The sequence below is a fragment of the Dipteris shenzhenensis genome, chromosome 28 (assembly GCF_047967505.1).
Source record: "Dipteris shenzhenensis isolate YYH24624 ecotype China chromosome 28, Dip_SZ_1.0, whole genome shotgun sequence".
Classification (NCBI taxonomy): domain Eukaryota; kingdom Viridiplantae; phylum Streptophyta; class Polypodiopsida; order Gleicheniales; family Dipteridaceae; genus Dipteris; species Dipteris shenzhenensis.
In genome coordinates, this window is record NC_141623.1 from 15,549,382 (window position 1) to 15,576,528 (window position 27,147).

At 44.6% G+C, this 27,147-nt stretch overlaps 1 protein-coding gene across 1 annotated transcript; it reads left to right on the forward strand.

The window, feature by feature from the left end:
* Window positions 1-1,183: 1,183 nt before the first annotated feature.
* On the forward strand, window positions 1,184-21,178 carry LOC147883245 (40S ribosomal protein S27). Its single transcript, XM_087399581.1, has 3 exons — window positions 1,184-1,238; window positions 1,370-1,575; window positions 17,251-21,178. Exons 2-3 carry the CDS (start codon window positions 1,377-1,379, stop codon window positions 20,931-20,933), a joined length of 3,882 nt encoding a protein of 1,293 aa, XP_087255707.1. The 5' UTR covers window positions 1,184-1,238; window positions 1,370-1,376; the 3' UTR covers window positions 20,934-21,178.
* The last annotated feature ends 5,969 nt before the right edge of the window (window positions 21,179-27,147 follow it).

The window sequence follows — 27,147 nt, forward strand, 5'->3', positions numbered from 1 at the left end:
ATGAACTTGATGATAAGAGTCAAGTTCCCTAAGGGAATGGACTTGCCTAAGCACTATAGAAAGGGCCATTTGAATGAGTCAAACTTTAGCATCAATTTATATCCTTTATGCCACCCAAAAATGGCCAGTTACGAGCTAATTGAAATCTCTCTCATTGCAAAGGAGTTTCTTGGGGGATGGCCTCTAGGTGGGCAAACTCAAGTTTAGTAATCATAGGGTAGTTGAGCCTTTAAGGCCATTAGGAGGATTTTTCACCTTAGATAAATACATTTCTAGGTTTGAAGAAGTCGACCGCCGCTGGCCTTTATCAACAGTCAATGTCGACTAGAGTGGAATAGCAAGTCGCCTCATGAGAGGGCACGAAAAAGCACGGGCAGGGTAGCATGTGTAGGGTGTTGCCGCATTACTCACATGTGTGGGGGCATTTCTATTCGGCATTCTCGATCAGAATAAATGCAAATGGGATAGTGACGATCTCTTTGCACTCGGCGAGATGTGGTGGGTGGGAGTTTCTGGGGATGGTTATCCCTTGAATTAAATGTCCAACATCCGAGGAGATTCAATCTCCGCCGTTGGATCCGGCTAGTTTCAGAGATGAAGAATGCCCCCCCAATGCCCAAATTGCCCACAACTAAGGTAACCTGCCTTGCACATACAAACCATGCGATAGCTGGCAAATGGAGGAGTAAAAAGCTTGGCACAAACTATGGTTAACTCCCTAACCACGTGTCACTTTTTTAAGCCCTCTAAACGTCCACGTGGGGAATGGGCCGTGATCTGCCTTACGAGGTCAGCAAGAGTATGATCACAAGAGGCCTTTGTGCAACGTATAGAGTTGGAGTAGACCTCATCTCATTGGATCAAGGGATTCGGTGCGTACAAGCTATACTAGGGTTGCTGGTTAGATTTCGAGCAATTTCCTTCCTGGACGGGCCCATTCCCTTATAGTTGCGGGTTGTGGGGGAAGCAAGGAGCTGATTGCTGCTCATGAGATTCCGGGCACTTTTGTTCCCGAAGGTCCTCCGGGGCCCATTCCCCTATAGTTGTGGGTTGTGGGGGAAGGAAGGAAAACACAGCAAGGTTTGCAAACTTTTTTTTGTTTTGTTTGAACACACCCACACCACACACACACTCACGCACCTGTGGTCCTATTGAGTGGCACCCGATTGTAGACGGGTGGGCAATGGGTTCACAGGTGTGTCACACCACACACCCCCGCGCGCGTACGGAACCACAAGGTAGGACTCCATGCCCCATGCCCAAAGGCTTTGGCCTACCCAATTTTGATATCATTTGTCATTGAAGTCATCCCTTGCAATTGTTTGATATCATCTGTCGTTCATCCCTTCCAATTTTCCGTCACTGCGAGTTTCTCGATGGCTGCTGCGATGGAGGAGCACGATCTGCAGTTGATCACCGAGAGCAGCTGGATCGTTTCCCATGGCTCCTTGGATTCTTGCGTGGCCGTGATTCCTCTCGATCCTGCCTCTGGAGAGCCCTCTGTTCCTCCTTCCTCTCATGCCGGGAAAGTCGTCTTGATCCCCCCTCCCGATCCTGTACCTTGCGAAATCACAAGTAAGCTCACCTTTACGCTTGTACCTTGAACCCGCTCGAAGTTTCTAGTCAGATTTACAGAAGAATTCAACGTGTCTGTGCTCTGTCTTGAAAGCTCATTTCGTATCTCACTAATTGCACCCTAAAACGAGTATTTTGTTCTACCTTGATCCTTGTCAATGCTACCCGCCACTCTTCCACTACTCAAAACAAATCAGTAAAATGCTTGCGACTAGATCGCTGGAAACAGAATGCGGCCATTCTAATAGAATTAGCATCTATTTGATCCCGGAGTGGGTAGGCTTTCCACGTGGTGGTTTCGCCAGCGTCGGCTGCCAGATTTCCCCCGATCGGCAGCCTGTTCTCTCTCTCTATCAAATGGAAAATTTAAAAGAAATGAAGAATTGTATAACATGATTGCAACAACCAATTGGGATATTCTACCTTGATTCTCCTTTTTACAACTGTCAGATTCATTTTCCCATCAGAAGTTGCAAATTTTTGATATCCGGGGCCATTCCCATAGGATGTTGGCGAGGAGTCACTTTTCAACCGGTACCACCCCAAATCATGCCTGAAAGTTGAAGAACTCGAACACTGATCGCTTTCCCTCCCTTTCACACAAAAGTCCTTTGTTTAGAATGATACATTGTTTCATATCTTTAGCCATTAACAAATCCAAGCCCCCTTTTTTTATCTTAAAAAAAAATCAAGCCACTTGTCGAGGAGTGGCGATGTGTCGACTCATGGCTCTGCCATGTGTCATGTGGAGAGTGTGGAGGGACAATGTGGAGAGGGGGAGAGAGCATGGCAGAGGAGTGGAGGGGTGTTTTTGCGGGAGGTTGTGACGCTTAGGGAGGGGTGCTGCTGAAGGGTATAGTCGCAGGTGAAAAGAAAGGGTAGGGGGGGGGAGGTTCTGCAAAAACAGTCGGGTAAGGGAGTGTGAGTAAATGGAGAGGGGTGCAAGGGGAGGCAATAGGGGAGGAGGGGAGGGATGAGACTGATGAGGAGGGGAGTTGGGAAAGAGTCGCAATATTTGGAATCCAAAACTTCTTTACTGATGTGTACTAAACATACATGTGCAGTGACTAAATGAACACTGCACAGGAGAGATGTAGAACCAACAAAATTATATTTCCGTCCAATGTGGACACAATACAAAATGTATGCCCCTCTAGTAGCAGAGTGCTACTTAGATGTGGACCCTTGTGCACAACCAACAGTTATTCTTCTACCTTCGTGGCACTCTTAAAACACTTGGCCTGCGTGCTCTTTGTGAGGCTCATTGCCGTGCCCTACAAACACACCTTCAAGCTATCTTCCCGGACAGCCACAGATAAGGCAGTGTCTAAAGTTTAAGACTTGACCTCCTTGCTGCTCTGGAATGCAGCCAATGGTGAGGCACAAGCTACTCCGATGATCTGTTCTTGCTACCCTGAATGTCAGCCTAGGGGTGCAGCCTCCTGTGAGCTCTTTGTCTACAGGTATCAGCCACCTTCTCTGGTCCAATGGAAGCCCTTTAGGCTGCCTATGTGCTGGTCCAATCTGCTCTCCAAATGCTGCTGGGAGCCCTGGATGGGCTCCTTACATAGGGGCCAGGAGCCCCCCAATAATGGCCAAATTTGCAGCCTTGAAAACTGACTTGCTGGTACCCATAACCGACTGGGGCCGAGCCCCTTCTGGTCTGTGAAAACCAACCTGGTAGGCAGTCAGTTTTCTGCCCTACCAAACCAGGGTCTTTTGCAGGCCAAACACCTGCCCAAGGGCCAAGACAGGCGTCTACAAGCCTTGCAGTTCCGCCCTTGTGCAGGTCATGTCCAGGCTCCAAGACACATGTTCCAGCTCCGTACAGCACATTGAAGGCCTCTGTATTATTCTGTACATAGGCGCGGCTGTTTCTTGCTGCTGATGTGTCCCGCCATCTGCAGATCTGCTTCCAGAGGCTCCCATGTGGCATTGCACCACTGGTTGACAGAGCTCTATGCTGTCCTGCTACTCCAACTGTGCTCCAAACACTTTCAAACAGCCAGTTACACTTTTCTTCTATGCTGCCCACATGGCAGCCCCTTATGCTTATATTTGTTTACTTGTATGCTGGCCACATGGCAGCCAATATGCCACCAATGTGGCAGCCACATAAGCCCCAAGTACACCTCCCCCATGCTCTTGCTCAAAATAATCGGATCACCTCATCCATCCTGCATGAGGAAAGCCCACGTCTTACGACGTGTCATTAGCCATGAGATTCGCTGTACCTCGGACGTTGTCAGATGGCCGAAGGCTTGCTCACGTGTGAGGTGAGATCTCATCTCTATGCACTCGTCATCAAACCAAGAGTTTTGAGGCATCTTCCCAGCTGGGACATGTGCTGTGGATTGAGCCGTAGTAGGAAAAGATCTAGTGGTAGCGTCTTGTACCATTGAGACAAGGGTGTTCGAGTCAGGGGTGAGGTCTGCATCATCTCCAAGTGAAGATGGAAGCTCATAGGCCAAGTGGCTCACATAGACTGGATCAAGAGCATGGCCAAAATGGATCTGGACCCTATCTGGACATGGGTGGGTGTGGGAGGGCTTTCCTTGAAGCGGGCGTAGTAGCCGAGATGCTTTAAAGCTAGGTATGAGTTGTCAGCGCAGAGTTGGGGAGGAGGCACAATAAAGTCATGTATCTGTGATGCAAAGGCTAGGGGACCCACCACCATGTGGAAAATATGTGAGCCCGCCAGATGATGGCCATCTCTGGAGGCTGTTATATCATGGACATCCCCCAACTATGTTGCCCATATCTTGTCACATGTGGTGCATCTGCTGCACCTCACTATCCCAAAGCTCTGCTGGATCTAGCTCCAGTACTATGAGAGAATCTGATGCAAAATCTAGCAAGCTCACATGTCTCTCCTATGCATGCATTGAAGTCATCAAGGAGGAGGATGTCTACCTGCCTGGAGAACTCTGTGATGCCATCATATATCGTCTCATATGGGTTGTGTCCCTCTATAGTGACTTCATGCGCATAGGATGATGTATCCAGGGGGAAATGGCACATTGCAATGAAGATTGACCGTGCATCTAGTAACTAGACTCGTATCCACATATATCGTGCATGCTCCTCTCTCCGTATCACCGATATATGCAATCTCTAATGTGATCTGAAGAGAGCTGCCACTCCTCTAGAGCCTCGTATCATAGGCTGACTCCCATGTGCATCTTGTCATTGTGGGCAGCCCCCTCTCTGGACTTTCATGTTTCTTGGTGTAGAAAATCATGTCTCTGTCGGTGTAGGTCTCTGAGAAACCCCCTAGGTTAGACTAGAGGGTGCCATGACAATTTCATGCTGCCATTTCAACCTATTTTGTGCTCTCATCTCATGAGTCAGACACTGTCATGTGCTGTCCACTTCCCCTTCTTCCCCTTCTTCTCTATCTGCCCTCTCTCAGATGATCACTTTGCTGTCTCTGTTGGCTGCCCATTTCTGTTCCTATCTTGCTGCCATTACCTGCACCATCCCCTCCCTCCTATGATCTTGCTGTAGGAGCCTGATGACATCATCTAAGAAAATCCTGGTGCCCTTCAGTGCTGCCCTCATGCTCATGAGGGTGGATCTATCTGTGGCTGTCCGTAGTTTCACTACCATGGGCCTCGTCAGTGCATCTGCCCAAGCTGCTTCATCGGTGAGGTTAATCCCCATCTTGGCAATAAAGCTTCAGCATATGCCGTGGGGTATCACCTACTGTTAGATCTCTAACCAACACATTCAATGCCTTGTTGCTTTTCCCCTTTTCTTTCTCCAAGATCTGAGCTGCCCTTTTTAATCACTTTTTTCCATGCAAGAATATGTGCTTTCCCTTTTGTGATTTGCTGTGTGAACTGAGAGCATGTTTTCCTTGCATGGTTGCTTGCAAAGCTGCCATTCATTTCTTTAGCTTCTCATTCTCAGGTTTCAGCTCATCAATGATCTTGCATCCCACTTCCGGTGTCCTCTTGGTGTCTTTGAGTTGCTGTATTTCAGTAGACATGGCTTGCATTCCGAGAGAGAGAGAGAGAGAGAGAGAGAGATTATTAAAAGTCTTCAAAAGACCAAAGGGGAAAGAAACCTGATACAATGATCTGAAGGGTGGAGCCGCTAGGTGGGTGTTGGGTGTTGGAAGCAATGGAAGCTAAAAAATGGAAGCACAATGGAGAAAAACGAGATGCTGTAATAGATTGCTGCAAAACTGAAGTGTGGAGGCTCAAGGGAGAGCCAACATAACAAAACCCTAGGGCTAACTGCCCTAACTGGACTAAGTGTCCTAACTGACCTAGATGGTACATAAACTAACTGTACCAATAGTCCTAACTGACTATAACTAGGCCTACAAGGCTCATACCAAGGTATAAGTGGCATCTATGGATAGCCCATGAGATAGCCTACAAACCCCTTCCATGGTATGGGTTGAAGTATCCTGGACATTGCTCAGGATACCTAAATATCTAGTGTCATGATTGCACATGTTCGTCCCGTAGGATATAGCAACCTATGGCTGTACAGAGTACAACAGATCAAGTTACAAAAGGTACTAAGTTTAAAGCTTTCCGAAAAGCCTCAAACTTAGGTCGAGGTAGAGCCTTCGTAAAAAGATCTGCCAAGTTGTCTTCAGTGGGAACATAAGACAACTCAATATCACCTGTTGATAATCGCTCTCCGACATAGTGATAGTGAACCTCAATGTGCTTTGTGCAAGCTTGGAAAACTGGATTCCGTGCGACAGCCAAAGTACTCTGACTATTAGTGAAGATGACGGTAGGAGCAGTCTGACATGCACAAAGATCTGCAAGTAGCTTACGAAGCGAAACACACTCCACTGTAGCTGTAAAAGCCGCTCTGTACTCAGCTTCACAGCTAGAACAGAAACACATGAAGTACCAAGCATAAAACAGTTGCCACCAACCAGCCCAATCACTATTAGTGAAACCAGGCATGACAAGTGAAGTATCAGCCCCATAAAGAAGGCCTAAATGTTGAGTGCCTTTAAGATATCTGAAAAGTTAAAACACGCTTCACGGCATGCCAATGATGCATAGATGGGCTGTGCATATATCTGCTCAACTGTGAGACAGCATACTATAGATCAGGTCTCGTATGGCATAGGTAAATCAAACAACCAATTGCCTGCTGATAGAGAGTGACATCACATGTACCGCTGCCATCCGCAAAAGAGAAGTGAAAACGAGTCTCTAATGGTGTGGATACTGGCTTGCAATCCTCAAACTGAAAACGCTGCAAAAGCTGTCCAATGTACTTGGATTGTGACATCAAAATGCCCCCCTCACTTCTAGCAAATTGAATGCCCAGATAGCAGTGCAGAAGACCAAGATCAGACATAGCAAATGTCTGCTGCAAATCAAGTTTACAATCTGCAATTTGCTGAGCATGTGTCCCAGTTACAAGCATGTCATCCACATAAAGGAATAAAATCAGCAAATCTGTCCCACACTTGTGGATGTAAAGGGTAGCCTCTATAGGGCTCTGAAAGCCAAGTGTGAGCAAATGAGAATGAATTCTCGAATACCAAGCCCGAGGTGCCTGTTTCAATCCATAGAGGGCCTTTTTTAAGCGGCATACCTTGCTTTCAGAACCTTCAACTTAAAGCCAGGAGGTTGGGAAACATAGACCTCTTCCTGCAAATGCCCATGAAGGAAAGCTGTCTTAATATCAAGCTGACGTATCTGCCAATGAAAGTGGGCAGCAAAGGCAATAACAATGCGAATGGTAGTGATCGCGGAAGTGGGAGCAAAAGTCTCCTCAAAGTCAATGCCACGCTGCTGAGCATAGCCCTTAGCAACAAGATGGGCTTTGTAACGGTCCACTAAACCATCAACTTTCCGTTTGATCTTGTAAACCCACTTAGTTCCAATGGCATTCTTGCCATAAGGCAAATCACACAACTCCCAAGTGTCATTCTAATGGATAGAATCCAATTCAGCTTGCATGGCCTTCATCCAACAATCATTTGGAAAGGCATCTTGATGACATAATGGCTCTTCATTGCATGCTGTAGCAACCAAAGCATAAGCAACAAAACTAGCATGCTTTTTCCAGACAGCTGCTCTCGTACGGGCTGGCAGAGGAGTGTCTTGTTTGCTGTCTTTTAATGTGTCAAGGAGCCAACGGGGTACCTTGTTAGGCTCCTGAATTTCTGCTCTTTCCTGGTCAAGAGCCCGGTGCAAATGATCCTAATCAATGATAGGCATATCAGGCTGAATTTCTGCATGCACATGTGGCTGCAAATGACCATCAGATGGAGGAGGGACAACCACAGATGGAACATCATCCCGAGCATTGGATGGAAACAAAGGCATCAAGCTGTCAAATATGTTTGGGGCATCAATGGCAGGCTGTTTTTGACAGTCCAGCAAAGGCATAGTGGAAGATTCATCAAACACAACATCCCGACTGACAAAACACTTGCCCGTGCGGGGCTGATATAGCTTATAGCCCCTGCTCTCTGAACTATACCCAAGAAAAATGCATTTAATAGCTTTATCATCCAACTTAGTGCGTCTCTGTGAAGGCACATGAGCATAAGCTAAGCATCCAAAAGTCCTCATGTGGGAAATGTGAGGCTTACGACCCGTCCAAGCCTCATAAGGTGTGATAGTCTGCAATGCCTTTGTAGGACATCTATTCAAGATGTAATTTGCACACATGACCATGCGCATCCAACCACAACTTAGGAGGCAAATGTTTGCCTTTCACTCTTGCTACGAGGTAGCCTAACACATGCTGAGTCATTCTAGCTCGAAATCCAATGTTGTCCTCCTGCGTGGCAATTAAACGGTCTAGGAGCACGGCCACTCGATCCAGATATCGACACATCATCTCTCCTTCTGACTACTTTAGGTTTGCCACCTATAGGTACACATTCTTCGGCTCCTCTTCTTTGTCAAAACATCTAGCCATTTCCATCACTGATCTATTCTTTCGCTCAGCTACGGGATTCTGTTGAGGAGTATAAGGCATCGTGCATCGATGATTGATGCCACGGGAAGCCAAAAAAACAGCAAACTCCTTTGACATGTATTCACCCCCCCTGTCTGTATTAATGTGAGCAATGTGCAGCCTACTCTCATTCTCAGCCAAGGCAATAAAGTGCTTGAAGCATGAAGAAACATTAGACTTGGATTTCAATGCGAAAATCCAAGTATACCTGGTGAAATCATCAATAAAAGTAACAAAATAGCAGAACCCCCCAAGAGCTGCAATCGTCATGGGTCCACAAACATCACTATGAACCAGATAAAGCTTACGTGAGGCACCAACTCTCCCATCCTTGGGAAACGCAGCACGGTGCATCTTACCAAGTAAGCATGGTTCACAAACATGTTTGGTAGGCATATGCATTTTGGGAAGATCCACAACCATATTTTCCTTATATAACTTCACCAGGGCTCCAAAATTGAGGTGTCCCAACCTCTCATGCCACAAATGAGTATTTGCCATGGTAGAATCATTAGCAAAGGCATGTGCAGCATCATCATCTGAGCATCTGTCATAAGCATCAAGTCTGTAAAGACCACTAGACAATGTGCCAGTCAAAACCAGGGTAAAGGCATGTGTAACATCATACACTGCACACCTCACACCATCAAAAATAACTTGAAAGACACATGTAGCAATGGCTGAAATAGAAATGAGGTTCTTACGAATGCGTGGAACATAAAGCACATGCTCTGGAGTGACAATACCACCAGAGACAGAAGTAAGAGCAACTTGCCCAATACCTTTCACGGTATATGATGCATTATTGGCACATGTGACACTGCCCAATTAGTTATAAGCTCCAATGAGCTGAACTTCCTGCAGGAAGTGATGTGCTTGCTAGCACCACTATCAAAGAACCAGGCATCACGAACATCTGAAACTGCTTTACAAGCATCATGAACATCAGGATTATACTGACATGTAACCAAGAAAGCCCAATGGTGGTCTTGTGCAAAATTAGTGGACTCGTGTCGATCTTCTACACTAGAAGAACCAAATACTGCAAAACCAGACTCTTTCTTTTTCTTTTCAGATGCTATGCGCTTCCTGCATTCAGAAATATCATGCCCAGGTTTCCTGCAATAATTACATCTCTTCTTTTTGTTATCCCCTGAAGAAGAGGCACCATGTGAGTGATCAGCATGGGAATGAGAGGGCTTTCTAGATGAAACCTTGCCTTTACCTTTTTGTTTGTGATGGGCAGCAAATGCTTGATCACTAGCCATAGTAGCATTGCGATTCACACGACTTTGCTCCTCCTGAAGAAGAAGAGCAACAAGCTGGTCAAATGAGAAATGATTGGCATCACCCCCTGCAACCAACCCCAATGTAGTGGCAAAGCCTTGATATGAATCAGGCAACCTATTAAGGGTGTTAGAAACCAGTTGAGAATCAGGCATAATCTCATCAATGTTGGCCAAGTGCTCTTTCAAATCCTTCACATTAGTGAGATAGGCATCCATGTTATCACCCTCATCAAGCTTTAAATATTTCAATTGCTTGCGGAGATAGGCAACCCTCGCCTCATTCCGCACCTGATACAAAGATGCAAGCTGATCCCATGCTTGCTTAGCTGTCTTGCAAGATCGAATATGAGGGATAATAACCCGTTTCACTGAAAGAGCAATCAAGGCATGTGCTTTGGCATCACGACCATCCCACTAAATTTGCTCTTGTGAAGGAGGCAAAGCACCTAGAGCAGGAGGTGCAGGATTTTTGGCTGTAGCAGTGGAACCATCACCTGAAGACCCATCACTTGAAGAAGCAGAGGCTGCAGGTGTAGCACCAATAACAGTGCGTGTAGGCCTGGCCTCAGAACCTGAAACAATATGCCATAGATTCTTGGCAACCAAAACATGTCTCATCATGTATGACCACATGGGGTAATTGGTGCCATCAAGCTTGTCATCGCCCCCAATCAGCCCAAACAAATCATCTTTGCCACCAGACATGGTCTGAAATACAAGGCAAATGCACCAATTGGCAAAGCAAATGAGAGAAAGGCAACCTCTCAGAATCAAGTGCCAAAAATCTGCCCAAGCTTCAAAGCTTATGCCTGCAAAAGGCTTTGTTGTCCCAAGGTGGACGTGTTGCAAGAAAAATCCCCAAAGGCAACACGAGGCCTTTCCAAAATGCAAATGAAGCAGAAATTGGAAAAAGCCAATGCAACAACGGCTTACCCAATGATGTACAGCAGTGACAGGCTCTGAAAGCGAGCAAATGAGGGCTGGAAATGAGAATTACAGCAAAAGAAGTGCTCCCACGAGGAGGAGAGCACGTAGAAAGAGATCCAATGGAGAGAAGCTCGCAGCCCGAGGCAAAGGGATGCCAAATGAGGAGGGAAGGGCTCAAAGGGAAGTCTCCGGATCAATTCAGCAGCTCCAAATTGCTCCGAACAGCTCGAGGCAGCTTTGCAATGCTGAGAAACCTTCAATATAATTGGCACGCATCCCGAGGCAGCTCCGTACTGCAGTAAATGCTTGCTGACGCAGTCCGTACTGCAATAAATGCAGCCGACAGGTCCGTACAGACTTAAATGCAGGCAAAAAGGTACGTACAGATTCCGTACAGCATTAAATGCTGTCAGGCAGGGCCGTACAAAATCCATACACAGTCTGACAGGTCTGTATAGGTGTACGGGATCCACACGTGTGAAATCCGTACAGTCCGTATAGGGTGTACGGAATTCCGTACAGATGCTGTGAGCAATAAATGTGCAGTAAATGCACCGATTTCAGCAGAAAAAGCTCCAAAACACCGATTTCCCTCGCCAAAAGTGAAGTTCTGGCGTGACAAAAATGCTCGAGGAGGTCACAGGTCCTCACAGATGTGTAGAAAACCTTGAAAAACTGAGCAAATCAGCAAGAATGAGGGCTCAAAAGGCTGCCAAACAGCTTGAGAAAGCTGTCAATGGCTGAGGGAATGGATTCCCGTCCTGCCCTGATACCGTTGTTGGGTGTTGGAAGCAAAAATGGAAGCACAATGGAGAAAAACGAGATGCTGTAATAGATTGCTGCAAAATTGAAGTGTGAAGGCTCAAGGGAGAGCCAACATAACAAAACCCTAGGGCTAACTGCCCTAACTGGACTAAGTGTCCTAACTGAACTAGATGGTACATAAACTAACTGTACCAATAGTCCTAATTGACTATAACTAGGCCTACAAGGCTCATACCAAGGTATAAGTGGCATCTATGGATAGCCCATGAGATAGCCTATAGAACACCCATGATGAGTACGAAAAAGGAAAACCCATAATCATGATCATAACCATAGGCATCACTATAGTGGCATCAATACATAGAGAGGAAGGCTCTCCGAGGTGAGGCAACAATCCCGAGAAGGGGGTGTCGTTGTCTGAGGCTGCTGTGGTGGCATAAAACTTGTGATAGAGCGTTGGCACTTGTTGGTGTGCATGGTCTACAGTGGTCTCTTGGTCGTGGCCTTGCGGCGAACAAGCGCTACTGTCATACCTGTTGGTTGTGCCTCGGGTCTGGCAAGCATAGATGGAAGGTTCCTCAGTGTGGTTTGTGCTTCGGTCCGGTGGTGGGTCTGTCGTATCTCTGGCTTGGGTCCTGTGGATTGGTATGATCTGTACTATCTGTCTGGAAGAACTCAGCATTCATGCTCTGAGAGGAGTTTGACTGGGTACGCTGATCACGCCTATGTAGGCTAGGGCAAGCAATGGAAGCTCAGAAATGAGTGCTCGGCCGCTCTCAATACGGAGGAGGTTTGATGAGACGCGGAGGTGTCCGATTGATATCCTCATATTGGAGTCCCAAGCTCTCAAACCATCTGCAAGTACACGCATACCAACACCTTTGGTCACGCTCTGCTGCCAATGCCATGGATGAGGACAAGGCCAGCCAAGGAAGCCTACGACGCCCTGTGGTACAAGAACATACTGTGGGAATGCGGTAGAGATATGTGATCATCTGAAATGCTGCATCGAGCTGTAGTGAGGATGCTCCAAACTCAGCGAGTGCTATTTGATGTGGGACTGAGGGCTTACTGTGAGTCATCTGTGAAAGGATAAGAACCTGAAGCCTCTTGACATGACCCCACTCCGTCTCTGATAGATCTGGCCCAACAAGGGTTGCCATAAATACTTGCTGGACGAACCAGAGAGTCGAAAAGGAGGGTTTTGGTTTGGGGATCCTAGAAGTGGGAGTGGAAGCCATAGTTACCAGTGAATGTCGTTCCGACATCTGGAACGTCTAGAACACCGTTTTGGGAAGGAGGCCGGAACCGGAACGACCCTGGAATGTCCCTTTTTTTTTTTTTTTGGGTGGCTCTCTGAAAGTTTCAAAATGGGTACTTTAGAGCTTAATAGAAAGTTTAAAGCTATAAAATGTTAGTTTCTTTCATTTTCTAGCATAGTTTTATGTCATATGATGACGTGTCGTGTGTGACGTGGCATTCCGGTTACCGTTCCTCCTCCTTGGAACGTTCCAGTTCCAACACCCAAAATTTTGGAACGTTCTTGTTTCTTAGTAAGTATGGTGGAAGTACTGTTGCTCGAGTTTGGCGAACACGGTGTATTTTTTGCGTAGTGTGGCCGGTAGCGCTAGTCGCATCGTGAAGATCAGGCCGGAGAAAAGGACTTGCAAGTATATGTAGGATGCGACCACCTCCACAGGCAACCCTCCTAGGGTGAAATGCTCCCTGTGCATGGTTTGCTCGGGATGTATTGAAGATCATGACCTTGGTTTTATCAAGGTTGACCTTGAGATCATGTGTCTCACAAAAGGCATCTAAGTGTTGTTGGAGATCCTCTGTTGAGGAAGAAATTAAGACAACATCATCTGCATATAGGAGAATCTGGAGCAAAGATTCTGCCAGGGAACAACCAGCCCCTATAAAGGTCTCAAGCTCATCTATGTAGAGGCCAAACAAAGTTGGTGATAACGGACAACCTTGTTTGACCCCAATGGTGCTCATGATCTCCTTTGTCCATCCTACACCTATCCCACAGAGAGAGAGAGAGAGAGAGAGAGAGAGAGAGAGAGAGAGATTTTTATTAACGACTTTAGAAGCCTCACGAGCTTATGAGACAAAGTACAAAACAAAAGGGTAAACATCAGCATCAGTTATAGACTGAGAGTCTCTGGGAATGCATGTAGCATCACCGGAGTTATTATAGGATAGCTATGATATACTATAATAAATAATCAGACTGCATTACATCAGTTTAAGATTGAGGGTCTTTGGGTTTGGATTTGAAGTCTCGGATGAGTGCTTTTCCATCTCTATACACAGCCCATTTCCCTTCCTTACAACCGTCCTTCACTTGAGCTAGTTTTGTGGCTTTCATCTTGAGCTGAGTTGGGGTGAGCTCTTCTGAGATCCATATCTTGGTACCTCTTAGCTTATTGGTCTGCTCTATTTTGGCTTGAGTCCCATGCTAGACGACACAAAGCATGTCTTTTGAGTCCGTTTCAATCTGGGGGATTTCGTTCGTTACATGCTCCAGCTTTACTACCATCATGCCAGCCTCGGGTAATCCTCCTATGCGTAGACTCCGGGTGTTAGCAGCCCTTTTTTCCTGTTCTTGTACTTCTTCATAAACATCCTATGTGTTGATTTTGTTGTCCATTTTTGCTGTAATTTCCTGTTTTACTGATTTGACCTGAGTGATAAAGTCCTGGACTTTGGTTATCAGCTGTGGTGTAGGTGCTGCTTCACTTTGTATCTCTAATACTTCGAGTATGCTTTCCAGTTTTCTTTTGTTTTCCATATTGAAAACTTTTATCCCCTTTGAGCTCTTGCTGTAAATAATAGACTTTTCCTGTAGGTTCAAACCTGTGAGTTTGCTTGTTGCCTTGGTAATTCAGATCATAAGGAGAGGAAGTCAGGGCAAAGCTAGTGATGGCAGCAAAGGAGAATTCCCTTGTTGTTAGGGATCTGGTGTAATATTCAGACCCAACACTGAAGCCAAAGCATCCACATGTGTAAGTGCTTGGACAGTGTTGGTCACTTTCGTCGAGGGTGGAGGTGAATTCACTGAAGGCATTCTTCATCATAGAGACCCTAGTCATCCCCTCAAAAATCCATGGCTTGCTCACCTTCAGGAAGGTTGGGATTATTCACATCAGCCATAAAGATATGATGATAGAGAAAGGAGGGCAGAGGCTATATGCCAAAGATAGAGCAGTATGGTGCGGAAAGTCGACGCTGACATCAAGTTTCCAGCAGCTGGAAACTAGCTGCTGCTACCGGGAGGAGAGGCTACAAATTGGCGAAGCTGTCACAGGAGAAGGCTATCGAGTGGCAGCAATCAGGTCTGGTAGACGGAAATCGAAGTAAGAGAGGCTGCGAGTACAATCATGCTCCTTCTGTATCTCAATGCTAGGAGCTGGAGGAGGGAGAGATAATCCTTATATGGCTGGGCTAAACCTTGGCTTTTGGAAAGCAAAGCTTTTTCAAAAGCCAACCCAAAAGCAGAGCTTTCCAAAAAACACCCTACAAACTTGGAGCACTTTTTTTCTGCTTTTCTTGTTTTTTGAAGTTCCTGTTCTGTCCAGTAGCCATCGCACTTCACCTTCCTCCCTGTTCTTGCAGCGCCAGCTCCCATCCCTCATGCATGTGGTTCGCTGCTGTCCCTAGCCTGTCCGCTTGGATTCACAACTAGCCTATTGCTTCCATGAGTCAGCTCTACGCAGTCCTGTTTCCCTGTTTGGAAATCCCACTTAAACCACGAAACCATAGCTGAAATCTGTCGCTCCCTGCTTCTTCAACGAATCCTCCTGGGCTCTCCTTGCTTCCAACGAATCCCCCTGATCTCTATTCACTAAATCTCTCTATCCCAACCCAAACGAGCTGTAACCCTAACTGATGAAATTATGAGGCAATACTCTTGAGATCCCTGACTTGCAAGCAAACACATGAACACCCGAAACATGAGGAATGTGAGGAGGCCGCCCACCACCCAACCGTGACATCTACGAGACATGGCCCCAAATCATGAGATGTCCCCTCCAAGCCACAAGCTGAGCTATTGGCACGAACTCCCAACCAGATCCCAAGCTTGGTGTCCCATACCACCAGGTGACGCTTGAAGGCCTTGAATTTGCTGCTGGGCCTTGGACTACGCTAAGATGCAGGCGTGAGTCCGCGACTTGTTCCAGGATCATACCTCGCACTAGGGAACTAGACTTGCTCCCATCGGGTCCTTGAAGACTGAACATTTGGGCCTCCTTTATAGACTTGGACCCAATGCGCCAAAAATAGCAGAGACCTCTATCTGGTTTGTACCCTTGCCACTCAACCCGAGAATCAAGCTTGCCTAGCCCTAAGCCTCCCCAGGCTAGCTGAGCTAGTCTTGTGTATCCCAGTACACATCAGATACCCATCCATGCACACGACACTCGTGTCACAACCCTAGGTTATTCCTAACCCTTAGTTAGACCATGCTCTAACCTTAGATCTTATCCAAGATCTAGGCTAGGCTGGCCTTGGCTTTGGTTAAGCCTAGGTCCTAGTTATTCCATTCATGGATGTAACACAGAGAGTCGAAGGTCTTGAAATCTTGGAAATGAGAGTGAAAGCACCACCCCTCAAGCTGGACATGTGCGGCATATCCCTTGCTCTCGGGCTTGCATGAGTACTCCCAGATATGTGTAAGATGTAACTTTCTCTACTGGCAACTTGCCGAAAGTGAATTGCTCTCTATGCATGACTGTTATGGATGTGTGGAAGATCATGACCTTGGTTTTACCAAGGTTGAGCTTTAAATCATGTCTCTCGAGTCTCACAAAATGTATGAAGTACATGTAGATGTAGCTAGAGACCCTCAACGGAAAAAGAGAGTGAGACCACATCATTTACGTGGAGGTGAATCTGAACCAAGGAGCCAATTGCAAATGAGCCTGCACCTCCTAGTGTCAGTGGTGCCTACCTTGTGTGGAAAACAAGTGAATCCACCTAAGGAAGGCCATCGGTTCAGATCATTATAGATGATGAGGTCATGTATTTGCCGATGGGCCATGTCCAAGAAAGAGTGGCCATGACATCATCATTATAGATGATGATGTCATGTATCTACCCATGGGCCATGTCCAAGAAAGAGTGTCCATACGAAGTGATCGGGGCTCACTTGTTTGTAGATACTTGTGAAGGTGGCAACGTATTATACAAAGCTGTTCCTCTCGTGTCTCCACTCTTGTTCTTGACGCCTGCATGTGCCAGTGGCATGTCTCACATCTCAGGTGCTGGGAGCTGGAGGCCTTGACTCTCTCTAATTGCTTGGGTGTGGCACGAACACATGCACACACGCACACGCACACGCACACGCACATGCACACACACACATACATATTCTTTTGTTGCCATTGTTATTTATTATGCAATTGATATGTGCTGAGTGGCTGCAATGGAATGAAAAAGATGATGAAATTTTCATAGGTCAGATCCTCATACATGCATACTTGCCTGCCTGCTTGTCTCTCTTCTACATTCTCATAATTATCTTTTGGTTCCCTTGCGGGATCATTGCAAGGGGGGTGTGGGGGGTCCTGCTGCTACGTGGGATAATAATCAGTCAACGGCTCATGAAATTACCTTGTAGACAAGAGAATATCTGACCCTAGAATATTGTCCTACACATTTCTCTATTGTTGGATCCAATTTAAGGTGCACAAATTTATTATTCTTTCTGTAATCTGTGCTGTTTTTCATGCAGTCAAGTTTCAGGGGAGGCTGTGCTATGTTCAAAGCTTTTATGTAATGAGTACAGCTCGCACATATGAATTATACAGTCGATCACAACCCTGCATGGATCCTGAATATGTGTGCACAGTTCGAGGTTGGATTCCTGAAAGCAGCAATGATCCTAGTCCAAACATTGAAGATGTGGATGCGAATTCTGTGGATTACTTGCCAAACTCAGTTTGTGAGGAGCTTGTAAACAACAGCATTGGGTATGGGGGGACCGAGTGTGAATCCTTTGGATTGGATAGTGCTAAGTACCCTCCTTATAATGGGACTAGGGAGGGTAGTACTGAACGAACAGGTCAGATTGCATCAATTGACAATGGATTCCCAAGCATGGATGCCTTGAGAAAAAATGAAACAACAATGACCCATGGCTCTGTTAGATCGGAAAATGAGGAACTTGAAAGGTCTATCTACAGCAGTGGCGAAGATAGCTGGGTAGAGGTAAGGTTTAATGAATCTTTGGGTAATGAAATCCCATTTTCACGGCCAGTTGGTCACCAATCATTCTGTGAGCAGATGGATGAAAAGCAGCAACAAGCAGGACATCTCAACAGTAATGCCATGAAAAATGATAAAAGACCCATGTTGTTGGCCAGTGGTGTGAAGGGCCTTGACACAGAAATAAATGTTGACAGTCTGATTGGAAAAGGCAATGCTGTTCCTCTTCACTGTCATGAGGGAAAAACTCAAGACATTGAGTGCGTTTGTCCATCCGTTACCCTTCATAAGATGTATGAAGCAGAGCTGGAACTTGTGGATCACAGTCCATGGGCATCACTAACTATACGGCTTCTATCTTTGCAAGATAGATCTCATGTCGAAGTTGACCAGATGGTCTTCCTTGTTGTGCTTGGTCCTCCCCCTTCAAAACCTAGCACCTCAAATCAGTCAGTGGGTTGTGGTGACAGCTCTGCTTTACTTGCGATGCTTATTCCAAGCATGCTGCAGATGGTTCGGGGGGTCTCAAACCAAATACCAAAAGGCAAATCGCTTGGGGTTTTATCTAACAGTATTGAAAGCTCAAAAAGCCTTGGACAAGGTAACATGTTACACCAGCCTTCTGAAACGACGTCTATTAAATTGGATGAAACCTTGGTTGAAAATGATGAAAAGGACATGGCGAACCCATGTATCCCTATGGATGCAAATGTGGTTGCTCCTATAAAAGTCTTAGAGGAGGATAAGCAGGTCCTGCAAGCTGATGTAGACAATGCAATCAAAGAAATTAAAAAGGGGCATGATGCTGCTTGTGTAACCTCTAGAACAGAAACCACTTTGAACTCTTCACTTGGAAAATGTTTGCAGCCAGCTAGCATTGTTCCATCAGCAGGGAAAGCTGGGAGGGTAAGCACAAAACAGCTAGAGGAACAAGCTCAGCAGCCAATTACACTGGTCCAATCTGCATGTGAAACTGGGCCTTCTACCTCACTTTTATGTAATCATGAGAATGGATCCAAGGCCAGAAGAGTTCCTTTCACCGAGGATACATTTTCAGAACGCTTTGACAGATTAGAGGAATTGTGCATGCGAATGGAATCGTACCTTGTGAGGGCAGTGGAAAGGTTGGACCAGAGACTCACAGTCTTAGAGAGACAGCAGAGTAAGGCATCCATACCAGCACCTTTGGAGACAACTTCAACAGAACTGTGTCATCTTGAAAGGACACCAAGTCTCTGTCCTGCAGGTGGATGCTTGGGACTTGAAGAGAGAACTGCTGCAGTCTCACCTACATTGATCAGGTCTACTATTTGTGAGAACTCGCCAATTCGACATGTATGTGTTGAGGGTCCAGTTGTAGACTCAGAAAGCATCACTAATACTGCAAAGGGAGGCTGCCTAGAGGTTAGTGATAAGGTGAGTGAGGCTAGAGAGGATGAAGTTACAGCTTTTATCCCAGCTCTAGAGAATGTGCCTGCTGTAGTGCCAACTGTGGCAGGTTGTCCAGAAAGAAAACCACAACTATCTCTGGATGATGCTTGGGCTTCAGCACTATCTGCATTCTCTTCCTCGTGCGTCCCAACAGATTCATCCGTATCCAACCCACTTGTTGACGTGGATTCCAATGACCTGTTTCCTGGCCCATCATCTTATGTGCCAAAGTCAATGCCATGTGCTGAGTTGGATTGTATACTGTCCACTGAAGCTGCAGAACTTTCAGGGAAAACCTCACCAATCTCTAGGGTTGAGCAGCTTGTGAGCAAATCATCTTTGTCCCTCTATGAAACAGTGTGCCCTCCACAACAGCTGGAGAAATCTGGCCTATTTTTGCAAGGCTGTGGCAAGGCTACTCAAGGGGAAATTAAATTAGAGAGAGACTCTGCTGAATCCCACAATTTCATCAATGATTTACAGGATGGTGATGCGAGTTTTGACTCTCTGTCCCCGACCTCACAAAATGCTGTATTTTCTAGAGCACAAAGTGAAAGAAGATCAAATCATAGCAGTGATCATGCCATCGTTGATTTGCTAAGCTACTGTGAAGCTCGTCTTCCTACAGAATACACGACTACCATCTTTGGGGTTGAAACCTTGGTTGTGGATACAGAAGAATTGTTTGATAACAAGATTCAAAATACAGATTTGATTTCTCTAGCTGCTGAACTCAATCCACGTTCCTATTTTCTGAGTAGTGTCAGTGATGTGAAGTATTTGGAAGAGAATGTACCTACCATTGAGACAGTCAGTAGTAATAATTGGAGGGAAGACTGTGTAAGGGACCACAATGTTTTGGGAGACAGCAAAGCCAACCTGAACATTATTACTTCAGCACAACCGCCGAAAGCAAGCTTGCCTATGCTTAGAGAAAAGCGCTTTAAAACTGGATGCCACAGTGATGTACTTTGTACAGAGTATGGCAAGTCAAATGATACTCAAGGGGAAGATGAGATCTCTCCATATGAGGTGATGAGCTCTGGAAATTCACACATTGCCATCAACAATGTACAAGAGTATGATGCCGATAATGTCTGGTTTGGGTCTGCCTTCCAATCAATACAAAATGACAAACACAGTTCTGGCTTTTCTATGGAAGAAAGTGATAAAAGTTCAAATCATGGCGATGATGACTTCGTTGCTGATTTGCTAAGCTATTGTGGACCTTCTGCTGCCATAGAGCACAAAACTGCTGTCTCTGGGGTTGATACGTTGGTTGCTGGTATAAATGGATTGTTTTATAAGAAACAAAGTAACAAATTTTTAGCTCCTGTACTCAAGGGGGGCTCCTTGTTTTCAGATGTAGTCACTGATGTGAAGTTTGAAGGAAATGTTCTGAGCCATGAGTTATACTCTGGGAGTCTTTTAAGGGGAGGCACTAAAAATGACCAAAATGCCATGTCTCACATTGAAAATAGTATGTGCATATCACAAGAATTTGATACTTGCCATGAAGACTTTTGTGAATGGTCGAGTGCTGAGATTCTGATGCAAGGGCCAGCAACAACAGTGACTGAGGTTAGCAATCAGGTGGACGATTTAGAGGAAGGTTTTCTGTTGAATAATTCAAATCCTTCAGGTGGACACTTAGAGGGAGGCTATCGAGACTTTTTTTTTGACACCCCTTCAGCAGAGAGATGCACTATTACTGTGGAACAGGATCAGCAACGACAGCTTACAAGACATTCCTTTGCCTGTTTTGAAATTTTTTCTTAAAGCAAACACTTGGCTGATACATCCCTGAGTGCTTGCGGTATGATCTCTTTTACTTGTATAAATTTACAATAGTGCTTATAAAAAGGTCCTGCCAGCTATGTAAAAGGGCAAAAAAAGAACCTCCTGGTTTTACCTGTATATAATCTGTAAATAGCTTGTATTTTGTGAAAGATCTGTACTTTCAAAAATCTTATGAGGATGTTGTTGCAATTATTTTCAGAATTCTCAAAGATAGATTTTGTATCCATAGTTTCAACACTTTGGTTCTGTGTGGGTGTGATCCCTATTGCAGACTCGAATTCTGGAACTTTGTTGGTGTTTAAAAAAGAGATGTCTCACGGCAACAAGCTTTTAAAAGTTTTGCCTGTTAGTCAAAATCTTGGTGTTCGTCGTGTATGTGCTTGTGTGCATGGGAATGTGTGTTGGCCCAATATTGTTTTGTATAGTCATCTTTCCAAAGATTCATATTTTCTACGAGTTCACTCACACCCTTGTTTTATAAAGAATTTTAAGTTGTAAGATTGGATGTCTTCTAGTCGTATGAAGTATACATATGAGCTCTCTCTCTCTCTCTCTCTCTCTCAGCCCTCTCAGCTCGCAGCTACCTCTCAGCTGCCTCTCCCTCTCCCTAGCAGCAGTCAGCTCCTCACCCGCCTCTCTCCACAGCTCGTCACAGCCGTCTCCCTTCCTCCTTCACAGCTCGTTGAGCCGGCTCCCTCCCTCCACAGCTTGTTAGCTTCGTTCTCGTTCAGGTTCTCCGTCTCAGCTTCTCCGTCTCAGCGTTCAGCGTCGAAGTCCGTCCTTCATTCAGTCCGTCGTTTTTCTATTCGTCGCCAACCAGCAGCATCCGCCTTTCTATTCATCGTTGTCGCCGTTGATTTCAGCAGCCTTTGATATCCCTAGTTTAGCTAAGAACCTGATATCCCTAGCTTAGCTAAGGTTCTAAGGCTCAACCCTGACCCCGAGTTGGGTTGAACCCCCAGCCGAACCCGGGGGTTAGTCAAGCAAGGGGGCACCTAATCCACACAGGCCACCATGGAACCCAAGGACAAGATCTTTGCCTCATCAGCTAGCAAGGTCACTTACTCAACTATTGCATACCTCCCATGGACCTCCCCTTATGCGAAGATGTATTCGAAGTGGAGGATCATTTCAGACCTGCAGGAGCAGATCTATTACTTGCAACAAGAAGTACGAGAGCTCAGACTCCCACTTTCAGCTCTTGGAAGGAAGGTACAAGACATGGAGAGCATCGAAAACATGAATGTATGGCAGAAGTATTACACAAATGTAGTGTATCTCTACCAACACGACAGCTTGTCTCCACGGTTAAGGAAATGATCACTAATCAAGTAAGTTCTATCAAAGGAGGGATTGCAAAAGAAATTCAGATGGGATTTCTAAGGCATTTTATCTGTCTCACGATACCGAACATGCTTTTGAGGAAAGTAATAGCAATAGCAAAAAATGTAACATGACCTTTTAGTACGAAGGTACATTCTCTTATACCTTTTGACTCATTGTCATAAGCAGATAAATAGATTCTTTCTCAAGAATTTCCCACTCTTGGAAATACATCCATGGAAAGAACAAATATAAGTGCTAGTCCTCTTATTCCTCAAAAATTTCTTGAGAGTACACTCTCTTGTCAAGTTAATTGTAAATTGTGGCAGTTGAATGACCTTAGTATTGTTGCACCAGTTACCTTTGAAATGTGGGAGGTCCTTGGGGGTATGAATGATGATGTGACTACTTTGAAACAAAGTTACAAAACCTTGGCATTAGAAGGAAAACCGTCATATGTGAATAACATTATTGTCCCCAATCTTTTTACTTTCGGAGACGTGGAGGACTCTTTCTGCAATTCAAAGTTTGGGATATTCTACAGCCTTAAGACCTTACTACTACAAAAAAAGGTCAGGGATAAATGGAACTACATGAGACCATATCTCAAGTGCAATTGTGGGGCAAACAGTGGACAATGCCCAATCATGGTCATGTGGTTTGACCATGCTATGTGGTACATCTTGAACAATATACACAATATTATGCATGGAAATAGTCTAACTATAAAAATGGATGGGGAATTACTTTTATGATGAAAACGCTTAGTCCTAAAAAGGTAAGAGTCGATGATCAGAGGCAAGCGCCTCTACACAAGGTGGAAGATGGGAGGGTGCGCCAAGGAGATCAGGCTTTTGACCTCCAAATGGCAGAGGACATAGATAGAGAACTATTGATTCTTTTGAATTTAACATATACAGGGAGGGCTGAAAAAGGCAATAAATGGTGGAATTATCATCACCATCTAGGTCCTCCATCAAAAATGATGCAAGACATGATAGAACTAGAGAATCAAGGCCTATCAATACTTTTGGGAGTAGATCCAATTCTAGGATTCATAACATCGACCCAGATGACCCCGTTAAAAAAGTTTTGTATTAATTGACGCAAGTTATCAAGACCATTACATGTCAGAATATGACAGAATTTTGTTGAATAGTGTTAGGGAAAATGACATTTCCCACATTATTAAGATACTTTTTGATAATCTCATCATGGAAAATTTTGACATAGAATTATTCCTAATTGAGGCGTACAAATCATGTGGCATTACAATAGAACTAAGTTCTTTTCAAAACGCCATGATTGCATGGAAGTTTCACAAAAGTATGCTAAACTTGGTCTATGCACCACAAGACACTTTCTATGCTTTTAGGGTAATACTTTGTTCTTGCTATAATTTTCATTAATTTCATCGATAAAGAATGGGGACATGTTGTCACATGTGATCCGGCAAGTTCCCTTCATAATGGCAATTTATAAAGCACACAAAGAACCTTTAGATGGATTACTAATGCCAAGGGGTGCATATATGATGAGATTGGACTCATCAACACACGTATCCTTAAAACATGCGTGACACAACTAAAAAGGAGAGTAGCTAAAAAACAAAGAGAATTGTTCCTAAGGGGAGGAGTAAAATTCCTATGATGGTGGGAAATCCACTCCATATCTGACTTTACAATAAACCTACCAATAAAATCTTTAGTATATTTTTAGCAGACATTGCACATTGCTATGAAAGTATACCTATTAACTGTAAGGATGGCCTTGTTCAAGTCATGATGAAAATCATAAAGATGGCTTTTGACATATTTGGTCATACATATATATTATTCAAAAAACGGCCTGATGGACTAGATTAGGGAATATGGACTAATTAAAAAAATAGACATCTTATGTTTTGACAATAAACAAGTTATTGAACTCAATTTATGGCTGGAGTCAAATATGTACTTACAATTTAATTCAAAAATCTAGAGACAAGTAAAAGATATTCCAATGGAATATCTTGCTCCCCCATATGGTGTAATCTTTACCTATTCTATGTTGAATATAACTTTTGTATCTGAATGGCTAGGTTAAAGAAATGGGATATACTCAAATGGTTCAATTGAGTGAGTTGGTACATAGATGATATGTGTCGAATAAATATGAGTGCTGAATCCGTGCTTTGAACGGGCAGAGATACATGACCATCCTCAACCACTCCCTATCTAAAGGTGGATGTTCCCTAAGCTAGCCGATAGAAAGCATTTACTTCAAGAGTCACACTTCCATCGTTCGATCAGTTTCTTATGTGAATGGTCTCATGGTTGTGGCTTAAGAGTAATGCAAGAGGTTGCAAGAAATCCACTTTGTGCATTGGAAGAGGACCGTCATCTCAACATCAGATGGAGTGCATCAAGCACTTTGTGCAAAAGCACGCGTATGATCACTCCATTCATCACCTTATGTAAATGCAAGTCTATTCTTCTAGAGATTATACTATTAGTTTAGTGGAAAAGTTTCCAGTAATCCGACAATGGTGGTTTATAAATTGAATGCCGCAATGAAGGCCTCACTCTCCTCTAGATTTTGAATGATTTCATGCTAGCTTCTTTCGTCAACGCTAGATTCATGAATCCAATTTGCTCCCTTTGTCTAGATCCAATGGAACTCTTGTCTGTTTGCTTTGCTGGAATCAAGGAAATGGATCAACCAAAAAATGGCCAAGTCCAAAACAAATGCATATTTGAAACACTCGAAACTTCTTTTGGCACATGCATTGATTGGCGTCCTCTCTTCGGGAGTTCATTTCATCGTGATGCGTTCTATTGATCGTCTGAAACTTGGATTGGCTTTTTAATTTCTAGCTAAGTCTTAGCCCAAGGCTCTGAGACCTTCCATCTCCTCCCTTCATTCCCTTGACCCTTTATATCCTCATTTCTCCCAAAGTTGCCTCTTTTCTTTCCATTTCCTCCCCACTCAAATTTAGAAGTGTGTGGGATAGAATAGATGCATCATGGAACAAAGAGAGAGAGAGAGATCAAGTGAGGCAAAATCCATTGTATTAGAATGAAGGAAGATCCTCCATTATATAGAGTGAGAGGAAGGTGTAGGCACCTCCCCTATATTAGTGGCAATCAGCCCCTACATTAGTGGAACTGGCCTAAATCAAAGGAATCTCCCATGTGGGAGCCTTTGTGCTTACATAATCACTTAGGTCACAGACTAGACACCTCATAGCACTAGGTGTGCTTCTACTACACACACACACACACACACACACGCACACGTGACTCTCCTAGATGCACACATGCACCTAAGAGCAAGCACTTGATCACACTTATCCCAACATACCCCCCCTCAGGGGTTTGCCTCTTGCTATGTCAAGGATGCATCTAGTCACATAGTTTCTCATGCCATCTCATGGTGGTCACACATGCCATCTCATGGTGGTAAAGGATAAATCTATGGCTAGGATCTCATGCTAGCAAAGGTGCCCAAGGGTTAAGGTTTACAAAAATGGGATAGACCAAACACACATATCACATGGCCTATATCATATGGTGACCAGAGGTGATTTACAAAAGACAAGACCCATAGCATGCTTTTTGGAGTACTGCTCCAGGAAGAGAACTTCAAAATTTGACCAAGTGATGATAAACAAAAAATTTCAAAGGTAAATTGCTCAAAAGGCAAAGTCCTTGTCTTCTACCACAAAGTTTGATGCTTCATTTGTTGATGGAGTTTTCTCTTCAACCAGATTTGTCATACTCCTCTTTTTCTCATTGCAAAACTTATTTGAGTGATTGTTTTTGCCACAATATAAGAGCAAGGGTTGATTTTATAACAATCCTTCTCACGATGATTGTTTTTCCCACTTCACTGCAAGTGCTTCTGTGTGTACTTTGCCCATTCTTGAAGTGTTCTTTCTTTCCTCTTCTTGTAAGGCACTGATGATGCCCTCTAGTGTGGGTTGAAGAAGATTCTTCAAAGTGGTAACAACATAGTCAAAGTCTTGAGGCATACTCTTCAAGAGCATAGCCATAGCATCATCTTCAGTGACATGAGAGTTAATTGAGGCTGATTGTGTCATAAGACTCCTCAAAGTATTAACATGTGCAGCAACATTGTCTCCCTCCAAAGAACTTAATTTTCAAATTTAATTTAGAAGTATGAGAGCTAGCACCAAATAATATGTCTAACTTATGCCATGCTTCAAAAGGGGATTCCAAATCGGAAATGTGATGCATATAATCATGCCTAACTTGTGCTTGAAGAAATTTGGCAATGGGTGAGTACAGAAGCGGAATTGCGCGTTTGGTCGGCGACCTTTGTCTAGATCAGCACGGGTGACTATGACCATGTTTGGAGGAATGCTTTGAGCCAGAGGTGCGCCCCAGGGGGTAGAGTCTTTAGCTAAGAGGGCATGGCAAAAGACACAGGGAATAGAGAAAACAGAGTTTAGCCATTTTCAAGGAGGAAGGAAGAAGAAAGCTTCAAAAGGAGGTGATGGAGAAGATGATGAGGTGGCACTACCAAAGTGAGTTCTCTAAAGCCTACCTGCTCTGATACCAAATGTAGAAGTATGTGGGATAGAATAGATGCATCATGGCATAAAGAGAGAGAGCTCAAGTGAGGCAAAATCCATTGTATTAGAATCAAGGGACATCCTCCATTATATAGAGTGAGAGGAAGGTGTAGGACTACACACACACACACACACACACACACACACACACATGTGACTCCCCTAGATGCACACATGCACCTTAGAGCAAGCCCTTGATCACACTTATCCCAACATCAAAGCTTGCCTCTTGTCTTTCCATCTCCTCTTGGTTCTCAAAGCCTCCATCTAGGAGCTCCTTCTTTGTGACACACA

Bases quoted from the DNA above. Each gene is read 5' to 3' on its own strand.
- LOC147883245 (XM_087399581.1), top strand. From the start codon at position 1,377: ATGGCTGCTGCGATGGAGGAGCACGATCTGCAGTTGATCACCGAGAGC. The intron at 1,576-17,250 runs GTAAGCTCACCT...TTTTTCATGCAG, and splicing joins TGTACCTTGCGAAATCACAA to TCAAGTTTCAGGGGAGGCTG.